General features: G+C 42.1%; 1 protein-coding gene across 3 annotated transcripts; it reads left to right on the top strand.

The window, feature by feature from the left end:
- The first annotated feature begins 203 nt into the window (after window positions 1-203).
- On the top strand, window positions 204-26,508 carry mgab (MAX dimerization protein MGA b). Of its 3 annotated transcripts, none has more exons than XM_026142383.1 (22): window positions 204-389; window positions 2,629-3,830; window positions 5,915-6,368; window positions 6,523-6,628; window positions 6,857-6,970; window positions 7,083-7,199; window positions 9,750-9,863; window positions 10,040-10,445; window positions 12,053-12,230; window positions 12,424-12,652; window positions 12,793-12,965; window positions 13,150-13,345; window positions 13,431-13,660; window positions 14,408-14,653; window positions 14,918-15,179; window positions 19,460-20,079; window positions 20,396-20,493; window positions 20,582-20,627; window positions 20,760-20,918; window positions 23,163-23,274; window positions 23,483-24,166; window positions 24,266-26,508. In XM_026142383.1, exons 2-22 carry the CDS (start codon window positions 2,665-2,667, stop codon window positions 25,132-25,134), a joined length of 6,579 nt encoding a protein of 2,192 aa, XP_025998168.1. In that variant the 5' UTR covers window positions 204-389; window positions 2,629-2,664; the 3' UTR covers window positions 25,135-26,508. The 3 variants fall into 3 exon arrangements, with proteins under 3 accessions (XP_025998168.1, XP_025998167.1, XP_025998169.1); XM_026142382.1 differs by having other exon boundaries at window positions 204-746; XM_026142384.1 differs by lacking the exon at window positions 7,083-7,199 and having other exon boundaries at window positions 204-746.
- The last annotated feature ends 104 nt before the right edge of the window (window positions 26,509-26,612 follow it).

The raw sequence follows: 26,612 nt of genomic DNA, 5'->3' as shown, positions 1-26,612 counted from the left end.
TTTTTTTCGTACGTTTGCCACCGTGATGAAACAACTGGCCGGTCGTCCATTGGGAGCTTGCGCATTGGCTACTGGATCTCTACCACCATGGTGAACGTGTTACGTCACAGCTCGAGAGCACGGATGTGTGTGTGTGAGAGTGAGAGAGAGAGAGAGAGAGAGGGGGGGGGGGGGGGGGGAGCAGAGAGGACAGTGTGTGTGTGTATGTGTGGGCTAAGAGAGGGTGAGAATGGAAGTGTGATCGAAAAAGGTAGAAGAAGTCAAGGAAACAGACAGGAAGAGAGAGAAAGTGTCACGCCTTTGCTCTCAGTGCGCGAATCACACATCCTAAACATTTTCGCGCAAACTTGCAGAGAGTTGTCCTTACCGGCGCGCGGACCGCGCTCGAGGTGAGAACGAGCGAGAGAGAAAAGAAATATTTATGTATATCTCCTGGATGGCGGACTCCCGCTTCCCTCGAGCTGGCGGGCCGGGAATCACGCGCCATTGAAGAGGGGGGTGGTGGGTGGAGGTGGGGGGTGATAGTGTGCATGCGCTTTGGCTCCACTGCGTGCACACTCGGGTCGGTCGATGTGAGCACAGTGGCGTGGCTCTCGGCCTCCATTTGCCAGTTTGTGTTTATGTTCGAGGGATTCTCCGAGGCCCTTTTAACGGCGACGGCGACGTGCAACAGTTGGAGCTTCGCCGCTGAACGATACTGTTGCCTCGCTGCGGTCGGCCACGAGGTACCGAAGCGACGCTGAAAGGTGAGGCTTTAGTGAAACCTGCAACTTTTCCAACTTGGTGAGTGGTGGAGCGGGCGGCCTTCCTTCTCCGCGGTGTGTGAGGAAGAAAGAGCTGCTGGTTTAACAACTTAAATTCTTAACGCCGCTTCTTATTGCAGGGAGTGAAATAGTTATACGGGAGTGACGCTGGGAGTTTATATTGTAAACATGGAGGTGATAAGCCGTTTTAGGCTCTCGTTGTGGTGTTTAACACCTTTAGACTTGAAGCATCCGTGTGCCGGCGTGACAATGTGATTAGGAAATTAGAGGAGGGGGGTTAGGACAACAACAAAAAGGGGTTACCTTTATAGTTTCTGGTGTGCCGTTGACCAAGATCATTTCTCTTGGCTTTCAAGGTACAAACGGTGTTAGTGGTTCATCCTTGTTTAAAATGTAGGGCTGTTTTTCCGTCCGTGTCCTGAGCTGGAAGCCCATTGGTCAGTCATACTGAAGTGGTCTCCTGCAATGCAAAGTCCACTTTTCCCCACAGGGCCACGAGAAATTGTTCAAATGATCTGAGCGCTTTTTGATTGTTTATATTTGTAGTATTCGTCTTGAATGGTGTGATGGTGGCTTCAGGAGTTCTTGCGTAGGAGCATTTAACATGTAGTTTAAAATAATCTTATTAGTCTGTTAAAAATTTAGAAATATACGAGTTTTACTTCAGTTTTAGAGACAGAGCAGGTCTTTTAAATGTAGTTTTACATTTTTAACCTAAATAAATAAATAAATAAAAAACCTAGAGATCATCAGAGGAGCACACATAACCCAAGGTTGTAAATAAATTATGTTCCGTCCCCAATTAAGTTTCTAATTTATTTTTCAGGGTATTTGGGGACAGGATGTGCCTTTCTGAAAAACAAAACAAAAAAACACCCCTTGATTAGTGATTTTGTTATTTTTACAGTATGGTCCTGATGAACACAAAGGGACGTTTTTATGATTCGTGCAGATCAGATGTCTTGAAATTTGGTCTGGTTTGCTTACAAAACATTCAAACAGCCGGCAGTCACAGAAACTAGTGGCCGGAGATCATTTAATTTTGACACGATATCAAGTCTTTACACCTAAGATGAGCTACATTCATCTCGAGTCTTCATTTGATTTCACAGTACTTGTGTCAGCGCCTTGAATAATGCCTGTGTCTTTAAGCAGCCCAGTATATGCTGGACTTGTCATTTGTAACACTTACTGTTGCAACACCCTATAGCGATTAGCCAATTCTCAGTAGTGCTGAACAGAGATCTGCTGAGGTGAACATCAGTATATTTTGTTGTTGTTATTATTGTTTACTTCACCATTTCGTGTATGGTAAACAAACACATCTTCACAATAATAAAGTAGCTGAACAGTTTACGAGTCTTTTATCTCTCCATCAGGCCATCTTTGAACATTTTTAGGGACAAACTGATGAGGTACAGCAGATAAACATCGGCAACCGCCATTGGTTAATGTCTTCTTTTTTCAAGTATCAGTCAGATATCAGTCAGCAAGAGCAAAAACCACTGCTCTTTAGATGCATCGGTGCATCCCTGTTTGGCTTCTTTAAGTAAACACACATTTTCAGCGGTCTCTGAGTTGATTGGCACATTTTGGTTGTAATCATTTCTGAATGCAAAGTCTTTACATTTCTGGGTGCAGCTTTCCAGGCTCCTCTTTCCTTCCTGCCACAGTTTGTTCTGCTTGGATGAGTTCTAATTGCATCCTCTCTGATCATTGTTTATATTATATTTGTTCTTCATTTTGTTTTTCTGTCTTTAAAATGAAATTCTGCTGGTTAGATTGTATCAATGTAATACATGTTGTACCTGTGAATGCTGTTATAGCGTACAAATAACGCTGTCTTTTTTTGTTTGTGTGTCAGGTGTCTCATGCAGTGTGATGATCAGAGCCACCGGTGATGTCCGCCTTAGACTCTGAGCTCCCACTCATGGAGGAAAACCAGGCAGTGGAAGGTGAGAAGGGCACCATGCTCAATGCGCCCTTCTCCGCTCCTCCTGCTTCCATTGCTTCTTCAGCTCCTCCGTTCCCAACCTTGACAAGACCTAATTTCACTAGTGATACAGTGAATGAGAGCAAAGCTGTCTCCATGGCGAGTAATGATTCCAGTGCTGCTGTTTCTTCACCTGCTGAAGCTAGCCCAGCTAAATCTGCAGTAACATCAGCTTCTACCTTAGAAGGAACTGTTGAAAAAAGCCCAGAAGCCTTGCATATAACATCCGCATCAGACTCCCTAACATGCACGGAAACGAGCATCGTCAATATGCCTGAATCAACATCATGGTCATCTGCGTTGCCCGCGACCACATTTGGCAACACGGACATGGAAAAAGACTTTCCTGCGGTGCTGACCTTCAAAGGTGTCAGTGTTGTTTTGGAAAACAACAACGTGTGGAAGCAGTTCTACAAGTGTGGGACCGAGATGATTCTCACTAAGCAGGGCCGACGCATGTTCCCGTACTGCCGATACCGCTTGACTGGCCTGGATCCCAATCAGCAGTACAGTCTGGTCCTGTCCATAGTCCCATCGGGTCAGTACAGGTACCGCTGGAGTGCATCCAGATGGGAAGTCACCGGGCGAGCAGAACATCAAAACCAAGGTCTGATCCGGGCATTTTCACACCATTACTCACCCTGTCGCGGCTCAGATTGGATGAACAGCTTGGTGTCCTTCTACAAGCTCAAACTGACCAATAACTCCCAAGACCAGGATGGTCATATAATCTTACACTCCATGCATCGCTACATTCCTAGGCTTCACATAATACCTGTTCCAGATGGAGGCATGCCCACAGCTGACAAGCCTGTAGTTATGGGACATGAAAGCATGACTTTTACTTTTCCACAAACTGAATTTATGGCTGTGACGACGTATCAGAACTTTCGGATTACCCAGCTGAAAATTAATCACAACCCGTTTGCAAAGGGATTTAGGGAGGACGGGAACAACCCCCGTCTGAACAGAATCGCTAGAGAGGCTCAAGCTATTGTGAAGACGGAATACCAGCCCACAGTGATCGAACCTGCCGAACCCAGTGAAAACCAGGAGGAGGTACTGGATCTGAGGTGGGTTTTGTGTTGTTTCTTCCTTTTTTTTAACATTGGCAAATTGCTGTGTTGTCACAGCAAAAAAAATCGAGAAATGCGTTTTTTGTATTGACACACTGTTACTAACTATTATACTTTTATGTGAGTGCTATACTTTTGTGTTGTTGTGATGGAGTCTAGGTAATTATAAGTGCACGAGTAACTGAACATTTATATTCTATGCATTTAATTGACCTAAAAATCCTACATGATCAAACGGATCACTTAAAGACAACTAAACTGACCAACCACTTTGTTAGTTACACTTCGTTAGTACTGGGTTGGACTCCCCTTATCCTTCAGAACTGCCTTAATTCTTCATGGCAGCAAGGTGCTGGAAACATTCCTCAGAAATTTTGGTCTATATTGGCATGATGGTATCACGTATAGCCCCTTTCTACTGTACCTACTCTGGTTGGTTTGGCTTGGCACACCTCAACTTGTTTTTTGGGGTTTTTCATTAGGTGCTAGCATCTAGTACCAGGTATATTTTTTTAGTACCTACTCTGCCGGGGATCCGAGCAGTCTTGGGTGATTAAAAATATGACGTCAACAAACTGCATGCAACCAACTGGCCCTTCAGTGACATCGTTCAGTGAGTCATGAGGGTGTCTCCTTACGAAAATCCAAACCACTATTTTTTTTAAACTTGACAATGAGGGAAATGGCTACACAAAAAACACCTTGTTTCCTAAGTCTGCCAAAAAGACATACAAACAGCGAGTATACCATTGCTTCAACGTCCTCCTTTGTAGTGGCATTCGTGTAGCATACAAATGACATCGTGGGACTTTTGGCCGCATTGCTGTAACGACCACATGCACATTAGATTGTACTCAAATGTAATGGAAAACAACCAAAACAGAGTCGAGTCGAGCCTTGCGAAGCCTAGTAGGTGCTAGTGGAAAAGGGGTAATAGTTGCTGCAGATGTGTCTGCTGCACGTCCACCCAAATTTGCTCTGCTGGATTGCGATCTGGTCATTGCCATGTTCAAGAAACTAGTCTGAGATGATTTGTGAAATACAGCGGCCCTGGTCTGCTCAGAAAAAAAATCCCCAGACCGTTACACCACCATCAGGAGCAGTGACAATTATCAGACCAGGTAGTGTTTTTCCAGGCTTCTAGTGTCCAATTGGCACTTGGCAGTCAGTGTGTTGTGCTTCAAGGTTTGACATGTCGTGCATTCAGAGATGCTCTTCCGCATGTGTTTGGCTTCCTGTCAGCTTAAAGCAGTCTTTCCATTCTCCTCTGACCTTTGACATCATTGAGGCATTTTCCACCCAGAGAGCTTGCACTCACTGGATTATTTTCAATTTTTTTGGGCCATTCTCTGTAAATCCTAGAGATAGGTGTGTGGGAAAATTCTCTATAGGTCAGTATTTTCTGGAATACTCAGACCAGCCATTCTGGCACCAACAACCATGCATCATTCAAAGTCAAAGTCACTTTTCTTCCCCATTCTGACGCTTGGTTTGAACTTCCAGTGGGTAGACTTGACCATTTCCACATGCCTAAATGCATTGAGTAGCTATCATGCGATTGGCTGTTTAGATGTTTGTTTTACTGAGCAAGTGAACAGGTTTCCCCAATGAAGTGGCCGATGAGTCTATAAACTCATAGTGTGTGTGTGTGTTACATAGAATACACCACAGTGGAACAGCACGCGGTGAATCGCTGCAAAAAACGTCTGCAGCGTATAAACTCAGAATATTTGCACAAGTTCTGATTCATTTATTTTGCAACTCTTCAAATTTAATTGAGGAAATACTTTATATAATAATACAAATATTGCAGTTGTCTTGAATGCAATATAAAAGTATAATAATCAGAACATTTTTGCAAGCTGTTTGTATTGGATTGCATGCATTATTAATTTCTTACTTGACTGCCTCATTAGGTGTAGGAATTTGTGAAATTGCCAGATAAACAGCTGGAAACAGCTTATTAAAATGCCACTGCCACATGCTGCTCCACCTCAAATGAAAGGATTTTGCACTGAGATCATGATTAAATCCACTTGTTTGGTATCAATAACCAATATTAACTTTTATGTGTCTTACAGTGCAAACAGTCAAAATGACTCTGCTTCTCTATCAAATGTGCAAGAGACCCGATTGGTACTGAAGCCCATAATGTCTAAACCTGCTAGAAAAGATGAACCATATGTCCCCTGCATAAGAGGCAAACATGCTCTTGGTGATCTTGTGCTTGTTGCACCCAAGCAAGAAAGCGCTGCCACCAGTGTAGCCCCTGAGGTGCAGCAGGACTTAAAAGTATGGATGTCGCCTAAAGCAAGATCTGTGACTGCTAATTCCTTAACGTCTACCCCTGGATCATCACCTCGATTCTGTAAGAGGAGGAAGAAGATGAACAGACGTTGGTCAAATTCCCGGGGAAGAGAGTGTAAAACTGCAGCAGCCTCCTCCACAGTCGTCCACAGCCCATCACTGACAGGCGCTATGCAACCGGAGATGGATGATATAGAAGGCCTGCTGTTTGTGTCGTTCACCTCAAAGGTAAAACACTGAAAGTGATCGCATTGGATGCTCAGAGCACATCGGCATGTTTCCAGAAGGTGTAGTTTCATTTAATAAAGGGAGGAGTGGTTCCTTCAACATTCCACCTGATATCAAATAAATCTTTAAGCTTTAATGCTCTTTTATGTCACAGCAAGCTCTTGAGGTTCATGTCAGGAACAAGATGGTCAGTACCTCATCGTCAGCATCTCCGGCTTCCCTAACAACCCCAGCACCACCGACACAAACAAGCGACCAACGTGAGGATTTTCTTTCTTTCTTTCTTTCTTTCTTTCTTTCTTTCTTTCTTTCTTTCTTTCTTTCTTTCTTTCTTTCTTTCTCTTCAGTTAATTAAACTATGGAATAAATATTTTTGTGCCTTTTTTTTATTAAAACCCTGTTTTTCTTTAAATATTATTGTGGAATCTTTAATATACATTTTTAATGTTGTTTGCCCGAATCTGAAATTGTATCTGTGGTGTTGACAGTGAACGTGAATCCAGAGACCGATGAGGCGAAGATGGCTCGTTTCGAGACTGCGCTGCTGAATGAGCTCAGAGTCCACAAACACAGACAAGTTATCCATCCCGTCTTGCAGGAGGGTGAGTATACAACGGGCATAGTCTTTCAAGTTGTTACCTAAGTTTTATAAAATAAACTAAAGCACAAGAAAACAACCCAAAACACTCTCACTGTTTTTACCGTTTCTCTCAGTGGGCTTGAAGTTGAGTTCCTTAGACCTCACTATGTCCATTGACCTGCAGTATTTGGGTGTTTCCCTCCCACTACCACCTCCAGAACACAGCAAGACCACCACTGTGTCTCCTGGTGGTAAGTTGGGCTGAATCTTTGACAGTTTGTGCATGTTTGATCGAGGTCCTTCGATTGCTTCTTTTGCACAATATCTTATGAGTAATTTGTCGTATGCTGTTGCCATAGTAAGAAAATAGGCGGACAAGTATTGCAGAAAACTAATCAACGCGAGACTTGTCGGAAAAGTCCTTTAAATGGTACAGTGACCTATGCAGTAGGTGGAGATGTCAGTGGCAAATTAGAGCGAGTCACATTATACTTCTTGAATATGGTAAATGGCCTGTATTTGTATAGCGCTTTACTAGTCCCTAAGGACCCCAAAGCGCTTTACACATTCAGTCATCCACACACACATTCACACACTGGTGATGGCAGCTACATTGTAGCCACAGCCACCCTGGGGCGCACTGACAGAGGCGAGGCTGCCGGACACTGGCGCCACCGGGCCCTCTGACCACCACCAGTAGGCAACGGGTGAAGTGTCTTGCCCAAGGACACAACGACCGAGACTGTCCAAGCCGGGGCTCAAACCGGCAACCTTCCGATTACAAAGCGAACTCCCAACCCTTGAGCCACGATCAATATGATCAATACTATATAAAACAAGTTTTTCTGCATTTTTTAACAACTGCTTGGTGCAGTCACAAAGCTACACAGCAAGTGGTTATATCTACATTTGGCGCAGTTATAAGCCCACTAATAATATTTCATCTAAACTTCATGCTCAGCAGGTTTGTGCATGTTTGGTAAGGTGTCTCTGATAGTAATGTGACAAGTGCAGTTTCCTCCAGACACATTTTTTTTTAAATCTTCTGATATTGTAACAGTTATACATTCCTTTGTTGCATCTTAACTGAACTACTGTAATGCAATGTATGCCGGACTTAGTCAATCATCTCTTGCTCATTTACAATTAGTCCAAAATGCTGCAGCCAGATTCTTGACTGGAAAAAGAGAGATGTTATTACTCCAGTGTTAGCAGTTTTGCACTGGCTCCCTCTGCATGACAGAATCCAATCTTAGAAAGTCATAGAAATATTTAAAAGGTCTTTGAGGCCCGCCTCTCGATCACTCCTGCTCACCCCACAGTTAAAGCTTATTTCAAAGGGAGCTCATGGCTTTGCTGTTGTTGCACCAAAACTCTGGAATGACATCCCAAATGACCTCATCCGCTGTGGCTGTTTTTAAGTCTTCTGTCAAACTTTTGGAAACTGCTGATTTCTGGAACTGTGATTGGACGATTAGTTGCTTTTGGGTTATTTCATGTAAAAACTCTGAATACAGCAGGATGTTTTCAGGAACCCATTTATTGTATGTTATTTTAGTGTAAAGCAGGCTTTTAAAGGGATTTTAAATTTATAAATGTGCCGTGCCCCTCTCCTCACCCCTGAACTGGTTACGGCAGACAGCTATCCCTCTCTGAGCCTAGTTCTGGGGGAGTTTCTTCCTGTTTAAAGGGAGTTTTTCCTTCCCACTCTCACCAAGTGCTTGCTCATAAGATGACACCTAATTGTTCCAGGTTTCTCTCTTTTATTATAGAATCTTTAGCTTCTAATATAAAGTATCTCGAGGTGACTGTTGTTGTGATTTGGCACGATAACTGCTATGAGCAGTGAATTAGTTATCACAACTTTTTAATTTTTTATGCCTTTTAGGAAAGCTTGCACTAGCTTCAAAGCAGACTAACTCAGTTCATATTGACTAACTTGGGGAATTGGTGTGCCATGGATGGTTTATTCTTCGATTTAAAGCAAGTTTCATTCATGTGTCTGATTGCAATATACTGGTGAAGCGCTTAGTGCTGCTGGTCACTTATTAGGAGAATTTAGCAAATTATTGAAAACCGAAGCATGGAAAGTCTCCCAGTCTTAACTAGAGATCTATTATTAAAGTACTGAGTGTGGCCCTAAGATTCGGTGTGTTGAATTTAGCTGCTTTTCTGTTTCTTTCCAGTAAAGTAAAGAACTTCATACATGATCACATGCAGCGGCATTGTAAGAAGATGTTTTAACAGCTTTATTGGAATGAATTAAACTCACAAAAGTACAAAAAGCACCATTTCCCCGGGTGCTTATCGGTACTCCTGTAATAAGGAGTCGGGTACTGACTGGAATTTTAAACATCCTCTGTACCCTTCACTAGCTTCAAACATTCAAGCCAAAGTGATGACAGCCATCACTGCTGACATCGGCTGCTATGACGCAGAGACCGAAAAGCTAGTTGGAAATCTCAGATTCTTTTTTAGAAGTTGAGATTTGTTGTGTGGGTTTTCAAAGGGTGTGTGTCATATGAGGTTGCAGATCTTTCTTGATGAGTTTGTCAGTCATGCCACATTAAACCTTCGCATAATGTCAAGACAGAAGTGATTAGGTGATGGCTCTTGGGCGATCAGATAAGAAAAGAACAGCTGAACTTGAAGGAGTACAATTTTCTCTTCAGCAAAGAGAATAAAATTGGCATCAAATTCTGATTAAAATTTGTGTTTCTGCTGCAGAACTCAGGCTGGCATTGTTAAAACATAATAGTGTGCTGTGACCTGTAACTAAAGGCATTATGTTTGCTGCACAGATGAGGCACTACCCTTCATCTCCAGAACGGGAAAGACAAGTGACATGACGAAAATAAAGGGGTGGAAAAACAAGTTCGTAAAAGCCAAGGAAACATCGTCTTCCAACGGTGAAGGTAAGGGCTGCTCGTCATATTGTTGCTGCAATGTTCCTTTTATCATGCCGTGGGATTAGTGTAGTCATTCTAATTACCAAAAGATTAACTGAGCTGAAACCAGCTGAAAGTACTTGTGTCTGATTCATTATTCTTCCTCAATAAATTAAAGTCCCTTTCTTCTTTCTCTCTAAAAGGATTACAAAAGAACCTCTCTGCCTTCTGCAGCAACATGTTGGATGAGTACTTGGAAAGCGAAGCTCAGCAAATCAGCGAGCGCGCCGCTGCTTTCTCTACAAACCCAGAAGGCTCGGTGTCCTATCAGCTGCCCGCTAAAAGCTCCAGCTATGTAAAGACCCTGGACAGCGTTCTCAAGCATCGAAAGGCTCCTTCGAAATTCCCGGTGGGGGCCAACAGGCCTTGTCCCCTATCCCACAAACCACTGCTCTATTCTGCTCTGACGTCACCTGCTCCTCCGCTGGCCACGCCAGCAGCCCCCCATCAAGCAGGAGCTAAATTCACATTCCAGGCTGCGTCCTCGCTGAGGCAGCCGAGTGATGCTTGTGGTTCTAGTAATACCCAGAATCAGGGAGTTTCACAGAGGTAAGGATATATTTTAAATTTAGTCACATTTGATCACATGTTTTGTGTTCTGAATTTGATTGGCTACTGATGTGGCTAAAGGTTATTTGAGTTGAGAATCGATACTTTGTTGCAATAGTAAGAATTTATAATTCCTCTAAGGTGACATTTCTCATAAAATAGATGCAACAAAACCAAAGATTTTTCATTTCAAAATGGGAAAAATGCCACGATGATCACTGATACTGACTTTTTGTATTTGTATTTATGAAAGCCCTCTAAATATACTGATTTACTGTAGTTACCTACATTGTTTTGTAGGTAACTACAGTACAGGTTTAGTATTAGTTGATGCTTTTCAAAACCCAGCTGCAAGTTTTATGCAAGTTTTATCATTTGTCATTTACCAGCTTAAAGTGAATTTCAACTCTCCACCTGCACTCTCAGGACTTTCTTTCTTTTGTGACTTTAATGCACTTTAAATTATTCTTCAATTTATCCACCAAAAGCTTTTTACCCCTCAGCCATAAAAGGCCGATGGGATATTGTCGTCACCCTGACAGTTGGGTGGGTGGTGTGGACACCCAGGTTTGTGAAAGGGATAACTCAAGAACTTGTCTACGTAGGATTTTAAAACCATACCATAGGTGAATCTGCTAAAAGTCCCAGAGGAGTTTGAATCTCAGTTTGACCTTGGTCTGAAGGTCACAGTTAGAGGTCAATTTTTCTATTTAAAAAAAAAGAAAGAAAAAAAAGCAGGAAGTCACCTAGGATTGGGACTTTTCCATTAGTACCTACTAAGATCGACTCGCCACAACTTGACTTGACAATCAAATAGCACCTAATTTGTATGGTCGACACTCTCATGACTCATCGAATGATGCCACTGACCAGGCAATCGGTGGCATGCAGTCTGACGATGTCACATTTTAGTACCTGCTTGGATCACTTGGAACTCCGGCCGAGCAGGTACTATTTTAGTACTTGGTACCAGGTGCTATGACCTAATGGAAAACCATGGCGAACTCGTGAGTCGATCTGAGTAGGAACTAATGGAAAGGGGCTTATTAGGAGTGGTAGCAACAACAACAGAGAGGTAACACTGACAGCCATCAGTATTTTTTCCACTAGTTGTTTATGAGTTTCACAAAACTACGGCGTTATAGTAGACTGTTTTCGAACAATGTAGAATCCATAGTATCTATTAAATTGATATTAGAATTTTATTTATAGAAATATAATTAATAAAATTATTAGAAAGAGGGGAAAAAAAACAAAATGTTACATTTTGAGTCATGAACTATTTTGCACTTTTTAAGTCCATTCACTTTTTTTTTTATCAGTTTGTTTGGGTGGTTATACATCTTTATTTATTTTTTTAATCAAAGGTTATAATATCCATCCATTTTCTTCTCACCCATACTGTAGTTTTTGGGTTATCCAAATCCAGCCACATCCAGTGAAAATGACTGCAGTTATTGATCGTGCAACCCCCCTTTTCACCACTACATTGGCGGGCATATACATAGGCTTCCTTGCTTTGTAATTAGTCCTGTAGCTGTAGTTTTGCTTCACATCAGTACATCTTTTCAATGAACAATTCTTCTCATTTCATGTTTCTTCCCCAGGTTGTCAGAGATGAGCTTTGGTCAGAACCAGGGGCCGATGTCCAAACCTTCGGGGCTCACCAAGTTCCAGCACAAGCTGCTGGAAATGGAGACGGCAGCTTTGAACCAGGGCTTCAGCAGAACACAGCTGACTACAGAGAGGCTGTCAGCTGCTCTGACTGTGTTACTGACAAAACAGGTATGTAGCATGTTTGTCCTCTGCAGGAAGTGTAGGAATGTCAGTGACGACTTCATTGTTTCATTCTGTAGTGATGTTTTTCAAAGTCTCCCTGGCTTTTATAATATCAAATGTAAAGGAGGTACATTAAAGAAAAGCACACAAAGTGATTTTTCAAACTCTTTTGATGACTCTCACTTCTCATTTTAACCAGACGCAGCCCAGCCAGATCTTGAAAGTGCCCCCTTCTCCAAATAAAGTTGCTGGACCTGAATGTGGTCAAGAGTTCTGCAGACTCGGCTGTGTGTGTTCCAGTCTGCAGCACCTGAACAGAGGCCATCTCCACTGCAGGCGGCCTGAATGCATGTTTGGCTGTGCCTGCTTCAAACGCAAGATCACTAAGCAGACGTCCACAGGGGAGAGCCAAGAACATCCTGTTTACTGTAAGATCGAGTTCAAGTTATTTCAGTATCATTTGTGTGTTGTTGACGATTTTTTCCCTGATTCTGACCGCAGTCTTTCAGAGTCTTTCTTTGCTCAGTTTGGTCACAAGTGTTAATGAGATACTTTTTGCCCTCCCCAGCGATGACTAATATGGAACATGTGGTCCAGCCTCGCCAAGGCTCACATGCTAATAAACTGTGGAAGCGTAATGGCAGTGATGAGGATCCAGAAGCAGTTTTTGTTCCAAAAATTGCACCCCTCCATGTGGTTACACCAAAGGTCCAAAGACGCAACAGTGTATTTCCACAACCGGTAAAATAAAATTGCTTTTTTTTTTTTTTTTAATTAAATGCTGATGCTGAAGATTGTTATTTTGCCATATTGATAATTGCTAAGTTTGTCAATTGCAAAAAACAAAGCAAATAAGTTTTTCTTTGTATTTGTTTACAATTTGTCCTGTAATCTCATTAAAAAGAGACTAAAATCTTCATTGCAGATACGTGAAGAAGACAAGGATCCAGTGTATAAATATTTGGAGAGCATGATGACATGTGCTCGTGTAAGAGAGTTCAATAGCAAGCCGCCTCCTCAAGTCACCATAGAGCCTAAGATCTTTGCACCAAACGCCCCAACAAAACCACAAAAAACCACTGACAAGTACTACAGCACTTTACCAACTGTCAACAAAGCAGGTAAGAAAAATAGCTGCACTGTAGTGAAGTGGGATATTAAAGGTGTTTGTAGTTGTTTAAAAACATATTTCCCTGTAACCTCCAGGTGAAAACGCATCTCAGGAAACTGCATGTAGTGAAGTAGGAGCAAGGAAGCAAATACAGATCCAGTCAGTGTGTCGGTGGCAGAACGACCAGAGGATGATCCTGGAGGCTTTATGTCAGCGGATGAATCATGATCAGCTTTCCCAGCGTTTCTACATTGGTCCTTACCGCATCTGGCCAATCAGCAAGATCATTATGCGGAAGCCCAGCGGCTCCATCGTCACCTACCAGGTACTGAAGATTTGGGTATAGACTATATTAGAAAGAGTTACCCCACTGGATTGTGAAATCATGTTTTGATGCCTAAACTCAGGAGCAGTTGTATTTAGTTGTATTAGGCAGTACAAACAATATGTGCAGGCTATGTGTGCTCACACCTTACCATGCCTATAATAACCCTTAATGCTGTTTAAATGGATGGGTTTTTGAAAAAAAATCACTCTTTACAGTTTGGGTGTAGTTAGCTACAGAACCAAAAATGTATTTATTTTTTGGGCCTTTTTACGGTTTTATTTGAAAGGGTACAGTGAAGAGTGACAGGAAAGCAGAAGGCGAGAGAGACGGGAAAACATGCAAAGGGCTGCATGTCGGATTCGAACCCGGGCCGGTCGCTCTCAGCCATGCGGCATATGGTTGCCTGCTAATTCCGCTGAGCTAAGTGGGCGACTGTTGTTGTGATTTGGTGCAATATAAAGAAAATTAAACTGATTCTGCTTTAAAGTCTGACATTTTAACATCGGCATCTATTGAGTTTGACCAGCTTTGGAAGATGGCCTCAGATGGTCCTTGTGGTTACTACTGTTTGGGCACTTCCCATGTTGCAGTGGCTTCCTCAGTGGCTGCTATCTGTTGGGTGCCTAATAATCCTGCTTTTGACTGTTGGAACATTTGTCCTCACTTTCTTTGCTTTGTTGCTTTTTCGTGTGATGACGTGATGTACGGCGTTCTCTACAGTTCTGTACTTTTTTTTTTCTATAGGTGCAAATTAGCAAACCATCAAAAGCCAGTGATTGTGATGATGATGATGATGAATGTGACAGTGATGAGGAAATGCATACCAGTAAAGGCCTTGATGAGAACACTGATGCAGAGGAGGAAGATGGCCAAATCGAAGAGCCGCAGATGTGGTTTGGAGTGACACCCTTTCTGAGTGGAGTGATGCCTGCAGGAACGCTGAGAGCCGAGAGAAAACCTGCTGGTTACCAAGCACCTGGACTTATACAGGTAAGGGCTTTGTAAAGTTGGATCAAATACATCCATGTGCCTGGGAATTTTTAAATTCTCCGTTACAGATTGTCACTGGAAAAAATTTGCACTGAGGTTTGGATGTTGAAGGGGGAAAAAATGTGATTTGCATTCAGTAATTGGATTTATCCTTTGGAAAAGATAACAGTGTGTGGCTATTTAAGGACTAACAAACACACAGCTACACCAGCTGAAATATACAGATACTTTCTAAAATATACATATGCATTCCTTCCACTGCAGGTAAATGGCAAATCCTACAATCAGGCCAGACTGCAGCTTGGAAAGATGGGATCTTTGCATCCAGCTAACCGCCTTGCTGCCTACGTCACAGGACGACTAAATGCTTCAGTTGATGTTCCTCAGAAAAATTCTCAGAAATCAGACTCTACACATAAAACCAGCACTCCAAAAACTGGCACCGTAAAAGTTGCAAGCTCATTAGTCAGTCCAAGTATCGCTGCAAGGAAAACTACTGATCTGAAGACACTAACGCCGTCACCAGGTAAGCTTGTCTCTCTGTTGCTAGACCACAGCAGAGGCACTTTGTTTTACATACCTGATCTGCTTTATTCAAAACTACCACCTCCTAAATGTGCTGCCTGTTCTTCCCTTTCTCTGGCTTTCTAGTGAAAATCAGAATTCATTTAAAAATCACATACAAAGCCTTAAATGGTTCAGGTCCTTTTTCTGCAGCAGTGCTAGAGCTGACTGTGCTTTTGAGGTTGTAGCGGCTAAATTTTGAAACTCACTTCCTCAGCCCATCACGTCGGTTAAATCAGCGGTTTGCCTTTTGACTGCTGAAAACTCATTTTAGCTTTTCCTTGGTTCATCACCCATTCCTGTAATTCACACCGAATACTTGCATGTAAGTGTGTGTGCATATAAACCAATAGAGATACTATGCACGAGGTTTGTTTTTATTCAAACTGTGAAGCAATTTGTAACTGCGTGCTTAAGATATTCGCTGTCTTTATCATCGTCTTAAAGGACGTGATGCTGAAAAACAGGACAGTGTGTTTGGAAAGGCTCTTAGTAAATGTGGTTTTTCACGTGTTCTAGCTGAGCAGAAGCTAAAACTGTTTTTAGTATAGTCATGTGAAAAAAGTCCACCACTTTTATGTCCGAGATTTAGTGCATAATAAAACATTTGATTCTTACCAGGCTATAAAATTCTGAAATACCGCCTCACATGAATAGCAGAAATATGTGTGAAAAGCTAAGTACACCCAATCATACAGTAACTTGAAGTAATTGATCTCTGTGTGTCTTTACCAGTATCCCACGTTGCTGTGGAGGAATTTTGCCCCACTCGTTTTTACAGTGTTGCTTCAGTTCATTGAGCATTCATTTATGCACAGCTCTCTTAAGTTCCCATCACAGCGATCCAATCATGTTGAGGTCTAGACTTTGACTGGGTTAGTGCAACACCCTGATTTTTTTGTTTTCAGTCATTCTGCTGTAAATGACAGTGCTGGGGATCATTGTCCTGTTGCATGACTCAGTTTTGGCCGAGTTTTAGCTGTTAGACAGATGGCCTCACGTTTGACTCTGGAATACTTTGGTATACAGAGAAGTTCAGGGTTGACTTAGTGACTCCAAAGCACTCAGGTCCTGTGTAGAGATGGGAATTGATAAGAATTTAGCGATTCCGATTCCTTATTGATTCTCATTGGCTCCACTTTGAGTCACCACCACCTCTAAGCAGCGTATCAAAGACATTACATTTATGCAAATTAATTACATGCTGAGTGTTCAAATCTTTGTGAATTTTGGAGATTTTTGTTGTGATCAGTGTTGGGGTCATTCTTTTTTTTTTTTTTAAAGTAATTATTGCATATATGCAGAACACTTTTCTTAAAACTAATGCAGTACGGTAGTTAATTACACCCACGATAAAAACAGTCGTTATACTACTCGTTACGTTGCTTTCATGTTACTCTCTAAAATGATCTGAAACACACTGTCTCATAACTGTCATTTAAAAATATAAACATACAGGCTACAACCCCACACACCAACACAAATACCTATCCCGATGAGGACAAGTGTGATCTTTCTCTTAGTATTTAGGTACGTACACAAAGCCGACAGCACAAGTCAAAGATGAAAACCAGTACAGATTTTAAAGCGGTTGTCATGGTGATTCTACTGTAGAAACATGAGCCGGTAGAAACTGAGGTCATCAGTTTGTTACCTGTTGAAGTTCAGCAGTGGCTTGTTTCTGTCCTAGAGCAGTCTCCACTTTACAATCGCACTCTCAGCCTTTTGTGCAATGAAAATAAAATAATGTCCATATCCACTATTTTCCAGTTCTCTACAAGAACCGATTCTCAATTCCAATTCCTGCAAAACAATACCAAATTACCACCCCTACACCACCATGCTTGTCAGTTGGTATTTGGTTTAGGCTAAACATGGTGCTGTGGTTTATGACAATCAGCATCTCCACTTTGATCTTTCCATTCCCATTGTTCCTTGTGGTTTGTTCAGATGCAACTTCACAAACTTGAGCTGTGCTGCCATGTTCTTTTTAGAGAGAAAATCCTTTTTCACCACAACCCTCCCAAACAAGCCATGACAGTATTTGTTGTACTGTCATGAACTACTTGCAGTTTCTCCGATCATTGCACAGTCTGACCTTAGGGTGAATTTTCTGAGATATCTACTCCTGGGGCCTGTTCTTCGTACCTCGCTAAGTAAGTTAGCTGGATGAGATTGTTGACGATTTCGCGTGATCCTGGATCGTTCGGTTCTTCGAAGCTCATCCGGGACTTGCTGTCATAGCAACAGAGCCGTAAGCGTAAACCTGCTCGGGAGCAGGTTTACTTTATGTAAACAGGATTAGATCGCGGCCACGCAGGTATGCCCGCGTCATTCATACGAAAGCAACAGCGATATTCCACCACTGTTTCACCATAAATAAATAACATCAATGTAACTAAAGATAATGCAGCACTTGATCCTTTTATTGATGTCACACAGATACATACAGGTCATTTCCTAAAAAAGGGAAATGTACTATTAACATTCTATTACATGTATGTGATTATTACAGATGTAATTCATATTTCAGAGTAGTAATTGTAAATTACTTCGTGTAATCAAGATGGGAGACCACGGCTATAAAAGCGAAGGTGGATTTGGGAAGCCTGTCGCAGCCATGTCCTGTCCGTATACGAGACCAACCCATTGCGGAAGGTGCAAGATTGATAAGGAGAGTCCTCAGAATTCAGCGTATATTGCGGGATAGACAGGATCCTTTAGCTCAGCGCGACAGTGTGCTCATTGAGAGATATCGATATTCCCGTGAGGGTATTATTTACTTAACCAACTTGTTGACGAGGGGGTGCAGGACCACCACCTGTCTTTTTTTCCTCTGCCCTTTTCTTGGTTGCTGTTATGAACAAACTAACAGAGTATTACAGGGTCCCTTGCCAAGAGACGAAAAGCAATATAAGAGCAAAATATTACCATTCTGTAGAATACTCCTGTATTTCACTTTTACTTGTTCCCATGTTCTTGTGGGTCCTGTTGTGGCTCTAATGTGAAAGGGGATATAATATAACATATTATAATATAATATAATGCCATATGATATTGGACAATATAGTGTCATATGATAGATCTACCCTACCGCCTACTGGTGTTGGCCAGAGGGGCCGATGGCGCGATATGGCAGCCTGGCTACAACCGTAGCTGCCTCCACCAGTGTGTGAATGTGGGAGTGAATGAATAGTGGTATCGTACAGCGCTTTGGGTGCCTTGGAAAGCGCTATATAAACCCAATCCATTATTATTATTATTATTAAATTACCTACGAGTTTGATTTGTCAGCAACTTTCTGCCACCCCTCTCTCCTTGCTTTTGCAGCCTTTGCAGTGTTCTCTTGCGTTTTAATTAAACTCTGAAACTCCTGAAATCCCTCAATCAAGAGTTCTTGCTCTGCTGCCGGAAAATACCGAGCGCGCCCCTTCGACATTTTCGCCGACCAATCAGCGGGTTGCCGATCAATGTTTCTACTATCGATGCGTAGCCCCTTTTACGACACCCAGTGATGTCACATTACTGCGTCCAGCTGTACTAATCGTCAACAGCAGGTGTGTTCGGGGAACCGGATTAGCGAGCTCACGGTTAGCGCGATAGTTTGGTCTTGGATGTGTCATTTGATCTTGGATGTAGTAAGCGACGTACGAAGAACAGGCCCCTGGAAAGATTGACAGCTGTCTTTGATGTTTTCTACTTGTAAATAATCATTCTTACTGTAGAATCATGGTCTTTTAAGCCATCAGAGACTGATGGGGAACAGTTGGTTCTCTAAGGTGATTGCTGATGTCTCTCCTCCTTGGAATTGTGAATGCGCTAGACCTGCAAACTACCAAACCTTCTGCTTTTATAGAGGTGCTCAACCTTACTGATGATCTGTTAATAAAGTGCCTTTGGTTATCAGCAAATGGCTTCTTCTCTTAGTTTTGATCGAAGCAGTAAAAGAGTACTTACGCTTTTTTAGTTTGCTTTTCCTTCTTAGCTTAATTTTTGTTGAATAAATAATAGGACAGTGTAAGATGTCAGCTGGGGTTGTATTTATATAACATTAAGTTGTGGTAAGGACCAGATGATTTGTTAAAGCATTAGAATTGATAGAGGGTAGATGAACCTCAAGAAGTGACATCAGCTTAATCAAATAGAATAGAAGTAAACATGTATCGCTAAAAACACAGTTTTGTTAAAATAATGCAAATATTATCATCTCATCATGCTGAACTAGTTTTTTCTTTTTTTCAGTTTTCTTATTCCCTCCATGCCTCCAGAGCAAGGGACGCATCTCATTGGGGCAACAGTCGCAGAAATCATCCAACATCAGCTCTGTCCAATCACTTTCCTCAGGCCAACACAACTCAGACTCTTCCTTCCAGAGCAGCTCCTCCTCCTCGCCTGTCTCGCTCACCGTCTCACAATCACTGAAAAGCCCCAGCTTTTTAGGACAGAGTGGAACCTATTCTTTCAGGATCTGCCCTCCGTCCAACCAGGGCACCGGAGGACAGAAGCTACCTGGTGTCTCCCTGCCCGGGGGCTTTACCCTCATTCAGCTCCCAGCGCCCGGAGCTGATGATGCAGCACAACAGTCAGGACATCTAAAAGCATCAAACATGGCGAACAATGATGTCCTGTTAAAAAAAGACGGTGCAGCTGGGTGTCCTGCTGCGGACACAGTGAACGCAGTCAAGAGCTCTTTAAGCAGCAAATTAGCAGAGCCCGGCTCCTCCCCTGAGCTGGTTTGTGATGGGAAGATCGCGTCAGACGAGGGCGATGAGGCCAACGGCAAGCAGGCAGAATCAAACCTAGACATCGCTTCAGACACAAGTTCCTACTCATCAGACAGTGAAGGAGAGGGAGACGAAGATGTAAGTTTGAGAATTACACTTGTTTTTTATTTTCTTTGAGTGCTTAGTGATTTATTTTAATGGAAGGCCCTCTAAACTGTAAGTGGACAATGGTTTATTATAAATGTAAAGATAAAAAAATCAGCTGTCAGCTCATAGAAACAAATCAGTCCAACTTTAAATACATGTAAAATTTAAACTGGGTGCAAAAATTCAAATTAGTTCATCTTTAACTCTAATTATAAAAACACTAAATTGCTTTAGAAAATATGAAAAAGTAGTCGGCCTAATCCTGACGTTGTTTGAAAAAGCTCATCATGAATGATGTTGTCTTCAGGATGAGACGGTGGATGTTGAGACTGTAGAAGAAGTGAAACAACAGATGGCCATCGCTAAACTGAAGAAAGCTCTTTCCAAGGGAGTACTGCAATCACGGTAATAAAAAATGAACATCTGGATGTTGAAATTAAAGCATAAAATTGTTATTTACCGTCACAGCTGAAATTTGTTTATCATCATTTAGAGATTCCAGAGAAGATTTGGGATCATTTTTGGAACTCGACTCCCAGGTAAGACAAGCGCCAGCTTAGACCGCCATATTTAATTGCCCTCACTTTATATAGCTATAGTAGGAACACAGTTCTTTGTATTATAAGGCAGTATGTATAGTGTGTTTTGAGTTTTCACTGCATCTCCTCCAGGATCTCATTGATTGTGGTGAGACAAAAACCAAAAAGAGGCGCGAGAACCACACAGTGCTAGAACGGCTGAGAAGATCGGAACAGCGAAACCTCTTCGATAAACTCCAGGCTGTCCTACGGAGTGACCCAAGAGCTCCCAGGCTCCGCCTCCTGTCATTGGTTAGTTCTGCATGCTGCATTTTTCCTTCTGGTTAGCTAAAGTGGAAACTGCAAGACAACTAATGGGAAAATGTAATTCCACTGAAGGTTGTGTGCACTTTCTACTACTTTTTAATACTTTTTATCACAATAACAAGGTCATGTTCTCATTAAGTTGTCCAGAAAGATAAACGTAGATTTGAGTTCCTGTCAATGGAAAAACATGTGGGAGTTTCCTCTGGTCCGAATCAGTTTGAGTTTGTAAACTTGTAAATTGTTGCTAGCACGTACAGACCTTTGCATATATATGTAGCACCGTCTCCCCCCCCCCCCCCCCCCCCCTCAGGTTGTCCCCTTCATCTTATGCCACCAACATGAGAAAACGAATCCCACAACTGTCACATTTAGATTCAGAAGCCACTACACTGAAAGGAATACATGGGCCGCACATGTGGTCACAGAGCACAAATAAAAATAAGAGTAAAGGAAGCTTGCAGAGGAAAAATTATATGGTGATAGTTAATTAATTTTACTGGGTCAAATTCTCCTTAAATATGACACACTTGTGGTTTAGTTTTTACATTTTTTAAACGTTTTAAAAAATCAGTTTTACAGTGAAGTCTTTTTAGTTTAGGGTTTTTTTTGTTTGTTTGTTTGTTTGGTTGGTTGGTTGGTTGGTTGGTTGGTTGGTTGGTTGGTTGGTTGGTTGGTTGGTTGGTTGGTTGGTTTTATGGGCCCATATTCAGCAAAAGAAAGTTCTCTTTTTTAATCTTTACTCAGACTTGTTTAAACATTTGTTTGGTTGCCCCCTTCCGGATTTTCTATGTTTTTGTATGTTTTTCAAACTTAAATGTTTTAGATCACAAAATAAATTTAAATATTAGACAAAGATAACACAAATAAACACAGGATGCCATTTCTAAATAAAGGTGTTTATTATTAAGGGGGGAAAAATGTAAACTTACATGGCCCAAGAAATAACTGTGGTAATCACATCTTTGGAAGGCTGCGTTCAATTTCTCTCGCCACACCCAGGCCTGATAACTGTTCTTAACTCATTCACTGCCAGCCATTGGCAGTGAATGAGTTAAACCCATTGACTCATTCACTGCAATTGACGGCTATAGACGTCAATGGCAGTGAATGAGTTAATCAAGAAATCACTTAAATAGAGCCTGTGTGACAAAGCGGAGAAGACCAAAAGATCCTCAAAAGCCAGACATCATGCCATGATCCGAGGAAATTCAGGAACAAATGAGAAACATGGTAATTGAGATCTCGCAGTCTGGAAAAGGTTAGAAAGACATTTCTAAAGCTGTGGGACTCCAGCGAAGCACACAAATGGTAAACCTACCCTGGAATTACCAATCAACCAAGATTACACAAGAGCCCAGGGACGCCTCATCCAAGCTCTTGCTGAGCAAAAAGAACATAAAGGATCATCTTAGTTTTGCCTCTTTTGGAAAAAAACAAACAAACTCTGGACTGATGAGACAACAGGTGAACTTTTTGGAAGGTGTGTATCCAATTATATCTGGTGTCAAACTAACATGAAGGTGTTTTAAGAAAAGGAACATACAAACAGTAAAATATGGTGGTGGTTGTGTAATGGTCTGGGGGTGTTTAGCTGCCTCAGCAAAATGCCATCTACCAAAACATCCTGAAAGAGAATGTCCGAGCAGCTGTTCGTGACCTCAAGCTGAAGCACACACGGGTTCTGCAGTAGGACAGTGACCCAAAACACAGCAGCAATACCACCTCTGATTGGCTTAAGAAAAACAAAATGAAGACTGTGGAGTGGCCGGGCCAAAGTCCTGACCTGAATCCGACTGAGATCCTGTGGCATGACCCTAAAAAGGCAACTCATGCTCAAAACCCCTCCGATGTGCTTGAATTGCAACAATTCTGCAAAGATGAGTGGGCCCAAATTTCTCCACAGCGCTGTAAAAGACTCATTGCCAATTACTGCAAACGCTTGATTGTAGTTGTTGTGCTAAGGCTGGGCCAACCAGTTATTAGGTCTAGAGGGCAATCACTTTTTCACACCAGGTCATGTAGGTTTTGATTTTTTTCCCCCTTAATAATAAACACCTTCATTTAGAAACTGCATTTTGTGTTTACTTGTGTTGTCTTTGTCAACTATTTAAGTTTGTTTGATGAAAACATAGGAAATCAGGAAGGGGGCAAACACTTTTTCGCAGATCTGTAGGTGTGAGTTTTTGGCCTCACCGTCAACACTCGTTTTTGCCATTTTGTGTTTTTTAGGCCCAGAAAGAAATTCAGAGCCTGGTTAGGACCTCCAAACATCTAGAACAGGCAAAGAAGATGCTGACGCAGATACAGTCGGGCTATGTAGAGACACTCTCTCAGTTGTCTGGTATGTACACTCTGTGTTAATGCACCTTTTCTTGCCCTGTATTGGTTTTTGTACTGTTTGAATGCACTGAGTTTGCATGGAGAATAACTCGAAGCTTGCTATCCAGCACTTGTGTACGACATCCTGCTCTTGTGTCAACATAGAGACTTGATCGCCAGCAGATCTGCTTGTCACTAACTTTCTGTTTTTTCAAATATAACATTTTTAGGAAAGTCTCAAAATGTGATCAGGCACAAACTAAAGGAGGTGTGCGAAAAACAGAAAAGGAAAGAGAAGACGGTGAAGTGGACGCCTTTCTTTTCCCACCTGCTACAGTCCAGAGCCGCTTTACTACAAGCCAGTGCTCCCAAGTCTAACCCCACGCCCTCATCTTCAGTACAGCCTGACGTCGGGGCTCCTTCTCAGGCTAACACAGCCACAACTCCACACAATTTAAAAACGATGATAACCCTGCTCCAGCCTCTCATGCGAAAAGCTCCAACTGAATCCTGTCCAAAGACACCTGTATCTAAACTTGTGCCTCTGCTGGTATCCTCTCCAGCTCAGGTTGCGAACGCTGCACCCCAGTCCCAGGTGAAAATTGAGCAAGGTGACCATGTGGCCTCAGTCCAAGAGAAAAAGTCTCCATCAAACTTAGAAGTCAAACAGAAAGTTTCTGGAGAGCCAGACCAGGCTACTGGTTCCCACATTTCCAGTTCCCAAACAGATCAGCAGTCTCAAGACCCGCCCGGTAAAGCTTCACCTCAGGCCCCCACAGCCAAAGAAGGAGCCTCACCTGTATCCCCAACAGCTAACTGCACCAGCACCAAGGTTCACACTCCAAAGCCTCTGGCTCTTCCTCTTATTCGCTCCAAGACTGGCAGGCTCATACTTCCCTCATGTCTGAAACCAAGTAAGCACTTTGATCAGTTAATATACCAAATTTAAATTATCTTCCATTTAAATGTGTTACTATAATATTATTGCATATGTTTGTGTTTTTATCTTACAGTTGGCCAAGGCTTCTATACACTCATGGTCATGAAACCCAGGAAGAATGAAGAGGAAGGTGATGCTAGCTCTTCAGCTAAGATGAAGCTATTTGAGCCATCAGACGCTACCATATCTGCATCAGACCTGCCTTTGGATTCGGAAACTGGGCATAACCTCAAGAGCAAAACGGCATCTTCAGATTCCGATTCGAAAGTTTCGGGTGTAATTTCCCCCCAGGCTGAGCTTGCCACCCTTAACAAATCAATGTTTGTGCCTTCAGTGGATCTTAAAGCTACAGAAAACAACATTGAGGGCAGCACAGGTGCAGGCATGAGCACAACTCTTCCAGCTGCCCACTTGAGGTTTAATCGTGTGTGTTCTGTCAAGTCCGAGGCCGATCCAAGCCTTCCAGAAGCCCGTCGAGGAAGGGGCAGGCCTCGAAGGAACCCTGCAAGTACTGCTGTGGGTGAAAAGGAAAAGTGTAGTGTGATAGAAGAGACCAATAAATGTGTCAGCAAAAGTGAAATATCTGTGCTGCTTGAAGAGAAACAAAGTAAAAAAATTACTTTGGAAGAGACCAAGAAGGAAGCTGAGGGCCTCGCAGGCAATGTCGGTAAAGTAGCAGATATTCCTGTGCCAGTCAAACGACCCAGAGGAAGGCCTCCGAAAAGAAAGTCGGCACCAGTTAAGCGTCCTGCAAGTAGTCCCCTCAGATCCAGCTCTAAGAAACTTAAATGCAATCCCTCCGCTAAGGCAACTGAAAGCCCTACCACCAAGACGTCGAGGCCTTTAACACGCGGTGCTTTAGGAAAAGACTTCCCCAGCGCAAAGAAACGGTCCTGGATAGACGTAGAAAAAGAACTGGAACCTGACCTAGAATTTGCATAGTTGTAACAAACGTCCTTTCACTACAAAAACGAATCTACGCTCTGAGAGTCTCACACTGAAATCTCACTCATGACTAAAGATGTCTTCACATGTGAACTCTGGACTCCGAATCACATCGGAGCCTTTGTGAAAGTCGTCTCTTCTCACATGTACAACACGGCAGGAGGCGGTTTGCTTCAGACACCTTCTCATTGTTAGGTTTAAGTGAAGGCGCTGCCTGGGACCAAGCAGGTAAGGGTGCATCCACCTGCCCTCTATGCTATTCTCACATGGGCACAGTTGATTGAAGCAGGAGTTTTTGTTCTGGGAAGCTGGTTGTAAAAGACTAATTTGTGTGTAAATGAACTAAGGATGCAGCATCTTTTTCTAACATCATCTTCACAGTCTTACTTGAAGTTTCTCTGCTTTCTGCTGATATTGGCAGCTCGAGTCACGTGTGTCAATGAAAGTGTCACCAAATGTGCCTGTCTGAAAAAGCCAAAGGATCAGGGCCACGGATAATAACTGCTGCTCTTTTCTGAACTCAGTGGACTTCTTTCATAATGTAGAGAAAGGCTGATTTATTTTTTTTTGTATAAATGATAAAACGGCATTAAGAGACCTGCTGAATGTATTCATGAAATGAATCCGTTTTGATATCAATATTTTCCAGCAATGAATGATCTTTAAATATGACCAACTTTTAGGTGGAGTATCGAGATGTATTTGAATTATGTTTAACTTTGAGCGATTCTTCACTGAACTCTCTTATGCAAAATAAAACTATACAGATATGTTCTGCGATCCAGCATTTTAAGCCTTACAATGTAAGCTGAGTGTCTGTTCCCAGCTGGATGATGCACAGCTTTAACTCTATCACGTCTTAAAAGGTGTAATTTTTCAATGGGTGCTAGATAATGTGTTACTAATCTGTTACTAATGCAGTAAAGCTCATCAGTAGTTGCACTTTAAATGTTTTTTTTGGTAGAAATCACCCGTGTTGTCTCCTGTTTGCATTAACCTGTAACGTAACACATTAAATCAGCATTATAAAGTCATCTTTGAATAAGTCAGTACACATAAACCTGATGTTTTGGAAGCGATGCAAGACGTGTAGCTGTGGTAGACGTGTACCTAATGTAAATAGATTCTGTGAATATTGTGGGGTTTTTTTTAATTGCATAACAGTTTGTCTTAGGATGATATCGAAACACTGGTTATCTTATCTCAGTCTGAGTGAATTCAATGCATTTATTGTCCCATCCTTCACTTAAAATACCACCATTTTTGCTTTGTTTGATGTCTTCAAGCCAAAATGTGGCTGATTTCATGTGAATGGTGATGTAACGGCATCTCTTCTTGGAAATAAAACCGTTTGTGTTCCTTGTTTTCAGACATCTGTCACAAATAACTTTTTTTGGGGGGTATTTCATCTTGTCTTTACATATTATGAACTAATCCTGTCTGTACACCAACACCTTGGATTTAAATCAAATCAG

This window comes from Astatotilapia calliptera, chromosome 15 (genome assembly GCF_900246225.1).
Source record: "Astatotilapia calliptera chromosome 15, fAstCal1.2, whole genome shotgun sequence".
NCBI lineage: Eukaryota > Metazoa > Chordata > Actinopteri > Cichliformes > Cichlidae > Astatotilapia > Astatotilapia calliptera.
The sequence above is the reverse complement of the archived record's forward strand: the minus strand, read 5'-3'. Positions and strand labels throughout refer to the sequence as shown.